This window comes from Pteropus medius, unplaced genomic scaffold (assembly GCF_902729225.1).
Source record: "Pteropus medius unplaced genomic scaffold, Ma_sr-lr_union100, whole genome shotgun sequence".
NCBI classification, from domain to species: domain Eukaryota; kingdom Metazoa; phylum Chordata; class Mammalia; order Chiroptera; family Pteropodidae; genus Pteropus; species Pteropus medius.
Genome location: NW_024351731.1, coordinates 7455330 through 7460517, shown reverse-complemented (window position 1 = coordinate 7460517; position 5188 = coordinate 7455330). Strand labels below are relative to the sequence as shown.

Here is a 5188-nt window from a genome sequence, read left to right as displayed (position 1 = left end):
AAAGGTAAGATGTAGCTACACCAAGCTCACCAGCCTAACTGCACACATCAATTGATTTTGATATACGGTTGTTTGCAACCACAAGCGAGGAACAGGAAACGTTTCCATCACGTCCTAAAATCACGCTCCTTTGCCTTTGGTCAATCCCCTCCCTCGTCTCCAGATGAGATCTTTGAGCCCACGGCTTTTCCTTCGCAGAGTGCCACGTGAATGGAATCGCGGAGCACGCAGTCTTTCGGTTTGGCGCCTTTCACTTAGCCGAACGCCTCTGCGGTGCTGCCACAGTGTGGCACAGCCAAGCCGCTCGTTCCTCTTCCGTGCTGGGAGCTAAGAAAGCAGGTGGGGTGGGCCAGAGTCTTCCCCTGCTCCGGGGAACCGGGGGTCTCCCGCTGCCCTCCACTCAGGAGACACGAGTGCCTGGTAAAGGCAGGCAATGAGCAATGGCTGGATGTCAGCAAAGAGAACATGGACTTCAGATCTGGTTTAACCATTCTCTAGTTGTGTTGAGTTTCTTGACATCTTTAAGGCTCAGTTTTCTTATCCCCACAATAGTCACGTGTCACCACTTGGAGCAGAGCTGATGCATGAGAAGGCTGTGTCTCGTGCTGCACGTCAGGAGTGAGTAAGGACAGCTATGCTACTGTTGGGGGACACGGCCACAGCCATTCCAGTTCAGGGAGGTGTGGGGAGCCTCAGGCCCTGCAATACACCCCAGTATGTTGCTGGGGCAACCTGGGACGCTCTTTCATCAGTCTGGATCAACTGCCAGCTCCCCAAGGGCGGGGCCCACAGGGCCTTCTGGGTCTCGCCTGGCTGCAGGTTCGCTGGCCTTGCCCATGCTGAGCCGTGGAGGAGCGAGGGGCTGCCTGCCCTGGAGCTCTGAGAACAGTCTATGGCTGGCTCTGAGCGCCCAGGTGTGGCCGAGCCAATTCCTCCAGTGGTCTCATGCAGGGACTGCTCTGCCCCCGAATCTTCAATCAGACATCAGCTGCTCAAGTGACCCTCTGACCACTGGCACTCATGGGCCACCGGGGATGGGCCCTGGTTATGGTGACTGCCAGCTGCTAGGTCTCTGGGGTTTCCTTTGGTTCCCACACAACCCAGAAGAGTCATTCCTGCTTCCAAAGAGAAGAAAATTGCACCAATCAGCTGGGACTAGGGTGAAGCCAGGGGAACGTCGGCAGCCAAACTTTAGGCAGGGCCTACAAGTGCAAGTGGGCCTAAAAAGGGGTGCTTCCTTCAACCAGCCCTGAGGGTCTCCCCATTTGTCCCGGCTAGATGGCCAGATAGACAGGACAAGCCGGCGGGAATGGAGATGAGGGGGCGACAGACTAGGTCAGGGGAGCTGAGGCCCACCCCTGGGCCATGCTCGACGTCACTGCACACGCTTCACAGGGCGGCGAGCTGCAGTGCCTTGCAGGACCTGTGTAGGGAGGCCCTGAGCCATCAGCTGGGCACCAGGGAGTCATCTGGAATCAGGTGAGGACCTGGAGCAGTGACCTGGTGGGCTGTTGCTCACGCTGAGCAGAGGGTGCACAAAGCTGTCTGGCCCGGCACCACCGGCCAGGGTTTCTGGGGCTGGAAGCAGCCCTCCCCCTCCAGTTGCTCAGCCTTGAGCGGCAGCCTCCCGTGTCCCCTGGGACAAACACAGAGTTTCCCTGGGCAGAACAATGAGGAAACTTCTAGCACAGGGAAGGTGAGCGGGGACATCAGAGTCCCCCCGGCCTGAGAGCCAGACCCTGTGGAAGGCCCCAAGCATACTCTTCTGACAGAGCTGCAGGTCGGTGGGGCTGTCCTCGAGGCCACAGGGCCCCGACCATTTCCTGCCTCAGGCCCAGCAACTCCCCATCTGCTCCCAGCCCTGTCCAGGCCAGAAAGGCTTTCCTTGTGCTCCTGAGTTGGCCGGGTTGGCCACCATCCTGCACCCAGCACACTGTGCTCGGCCTGGCCACTCGAGTGCGGCCGCACGGGTCTGACTGTGTCCCGCTTTCCCGCGCGAAAGTTTGCCCAGAGCATAGCTGCAGGTCCTGTGGAGAGGAGACCGCGAGCAGCCTTCACCTCCTGCCTTGCGACCCTTAAGCAGAAACAGCAGGCGGGTTGAGGGGGAAGGCGGTCATCCTAGCGGGATTCAGCTGGGACATTTGGCGGTCACCGTTGCCCCTCCCCGACCTGCACGAGGGCGCTCCCTGAGAGCTAAGGGGAACGGGAAAGAGCAAGGAGGCAGGTGAAAAAGAGAAACGCAGCGGTGAGGAAAGTTCGCTGTCTGGAACAGGGGGTGGCGGTAGCGTGACAGCCTGCGGGAAAGCACCTTGCTTGCCCCTCAGGACTCCTGCTGCCACTGAAGAAATGGGCGTGGGGAATGGGGAACACCCACACAGAGACATCACTGGGACCCGGAGAAAGTATCTCCAACAGGGGCGCCAAACGGCTTCCCATCTCTACCCCTAGACACTCTGCAGGTGGGGCCGGTGGCGCTTCAGCAGACGTGCAAAGAGGGAGCAGGCCTGGCCTCCAACTCAGGGCGCTTCAGTCCAGACTTTTCCTCCTTTCTAACGACAGTACGAGAGGGAGGGACTTGGTAGAGCCCGAGAGACCCTGGCCTGCCCTCCGGGCACCGCAGGCTTCAGCTCCCAGGAGGTCAAGCACGTGTGGAGGCGCCCAGAGGCTCGGTACTACCAGAGGGCCTTGCTGTAAGCCAGCACCGGGTTACGGCTCTGGCCTTCCCGGGACGCGACGTCACAGCCAGGAAGTGAACATCAGGTTCGCGGCTCCAACTCTAGACAGTTTCTGATTTATTTACTTCTACAAACCGGAGCTGTCCGGTCTCGCGGGGGCAGCCCCTGCATACAAGCCAGCTGCCAGGCAACTGGGAACAGAAAACGACGCCCCCTGAGTAGTGGAAAACAAAGCTGCTTGGGGGCTCCGGTATTCGGACTCAGGTTCCAGGTTGAAATGAACTTTGGGACGTTTTACTTGGCTTTCGCTTCCTTTCCTTTGACCCTAGGGCCACACCCTCTGATTCACGCGGCCAAGTCCAGATTTTTCCCTAGCAGCTGCCGACCACAGCACCCTGGTAACCCAACTGAGAAGGTACAGAAAGCCACCTGGACACAACGTTCGCTAGCAAAACTGGATGCTGTTCAAAGGACAGACACGCCTCCGCAGTTGTCCCCCAGTTAGCAAAAGCCGAAAGGACGAGAGGCCTTTCCTCCCCTCTCCGAGGAAACTGGGCGCGGGCGGGAGCCGGCGAAGGAGCGGGCCTCGGCCGCTTCTCCTCCCTTTGGGCTCCCCGCCCACGCCCCCGGACGGGCGAGACGGGGGCCCGACCCTGACCCCTTGGCAACGCGCCCCACCCCTTACCGGGCTCCAGCAGATAAGCGCGTCAGTGTCCGGGTCGCTCACGAGGGTCCATAGCTTGGTCAGGAAGGCCGGGACGTTGCTGGGCCCCGCAGCGCCGGGGCCCACGGATAGATCCATGCCGGGCAAGGCGGGGAGAGGCGAAGGTATCGACCGCGAAGGGAGACCGAGGGCCAGGCTAGCGCCGCCGCCGCATCTGCAGCCCGGGCCGCGCCGCCGCCGCCCGCTGCGCACACACGACACCGAGGCCTAGCATGGCCGCCGCCATCTTGCGACGGGCGCGCTCCCGCCGGTGCCGCCCGCCCGCGTCCCCATGGCGCGCGCACGCCGGCCCCGCCCAGGTCTCCAGGCCCCGCCCCGGCCGCCGCGCGTCTGCGCATGCTGGCCGCGCCCCCACCCCACCAATCAGGCTGCGCGCGGCGCGCCGCCCGCATCCTCTGACCCTGCAGGCCCCGCCCCCAGGCCCACAAGCCATGCCGCTGCCGGAAGTGGCGGCGCGGGGCGGGATCGGCCGGGAAGCATGGCGGGCACGCGGGGCGCGAGGCCCGCGGTGTCGGCGGCGGGAGCGCGGCCCAGCAAGAGGCCGCCGGAGCCGGAAGAGGTGACAGCGGGCTGCGTGGGGCCGGAGCGGGAGCAGGGCGGCGTGGTCTGGGGCAGCGGCGCGGGCGGCACATGGTGGCCGAGGGCATTGGGCCGAGCTCCGTGTGCGGGCCGCGGGCCCACCGCAAGCCGGCCCAGCGTGCGGCGGACCTAGGAATGCAAACAAGAACGGGTCACCTGTCCTCTACTGGAGGTGTCCCTGAGAGCGCGTTCTAGGCACAGCGCACCTCCTGCGCAAAGGCGCCTGGAGTGGGGATGGGGCGGTTCTGTGGGTTCTGATGGAGCTGTCTGAGCAGGAAAGAAATATGAAGGGGAGCTGGCACCCTCTGTGGCAGCCTCTCGAACTATTTGAATTATGCGTCTTACCGTTAAAAAGATTTTAGTTTACATTGCAGTAAATATACATTTATACACTACTTACACGTTAAGCACGTTATAAAAGTAAAAGAGGACGTGAGGATAAGGAAGCGTTAGTAGAAGCTAGAGCCTTCTGCATCCTACACATTCCGCTGGACTCATGGCCACTAATGCTGTCCTGCTGAACTGCAGCTGGGTTGTGGGGGTGTCATCAAATCTGGGCGGTTGGAGGCGTATATGGTGGAGACTCTCAGCTGACTTCATTTAGCTGGATTGTCAGGTTGCTCTTTGTGACAGGTCCTCCTGCTCTACTCCCCTCCGCTCCCAGGAGCAAGGAGCTCTGGGCGCCAGGCTTGGCTGCTTTGCATCCCTTGGCTCTGTACTCACCAAGAGCTGTTTGTGTTTGTGTTGTTCCATTGATGTTATCTTTACTTGTTATTGTAATTATCTAGGTAACTAAATATTGGTGATAGACAGCGTGAGTGTATATCAGAGTCATTTCACTGAAAACCAAATCGAGTGCTACGAAATAACTAAGTGCATACTGTCCAGTTAGGTGAGAAACTTGTAAATGCTGAAAAACAATAAAGTTTAGGATTTTGCCAACTTCTTCCTAAAAGTCTACATGTTCTTATGTCACTTTTAAAGGCAGTAGCAGGGTCTGCTTACTGTATATTGTGTCCTGTAGAGTTAGGGATGAGATGATGTTTGCTCAGAGAAGATCTGGTCTTACGCCACAGGGAGTGAATGGATGACACTTGTTTATAAGTCAAGTTTGGCTCATTTTATCACTCTTCAACCAACCTCTGCATCCATTGTCAGTTCCGACCTCCTTGGATACAGAGGCTTCTATTTCCTGTGGGAAAAGCGCTCC

At 59.5% G+C, this 5188-nt stretch overlaps 2 protein-coding genes across 8 annotated transcripts in view; one reads left to right on the top strand and one right to left on the bottom strand.

The window, feature by feature from the left end:
* The window catches only part of HSF1 (heat shock transcription factor 1), a 13806-nt gene extending 10141 nt beyond the window's left edge, over positions 1–3665 (bottom strand). For 4 of the 7 annotated variants that reach the window (XM_039846099.1, XM_039846100.1, XM_039846104.1 and 1 more), the window contains exon 1: positions 3361–3665. In XM_039846099.1, the coding sequence (XP_039702033.1) occupies positions 3361–3477 (117 nt within the window). In that variant the 5' untranslated portion in view covers positions 3478–3665. The remainder of the gene's footprint in view (positions 1–3360) is intronic. The other 3 variants (XM_039846101.1, XM_039846103.1, XM_039846106.1) reach the window with 1 other exon arrangement.
* Positions 3666–3806: 141 nt separating this feature from the next.
* BOP1 (BOP1 ribosomal biogenesis factor) overlaps positions 3807–5188 on the top strand; it is a 22882-nt gene continuing 21500 nt past the window's right edge. The window contains exon 1 of the mRNA XM_039846080.1: positions 3807–3958. Within this exon, the coding sequence (XP_039702014.1) occupies positions 3878–3958 (81 nt within the window). The 5' untranslated portion in view covers positions 3807–3877. The remainder of the gene's footprint in view (positions 3959–5188) is intronic.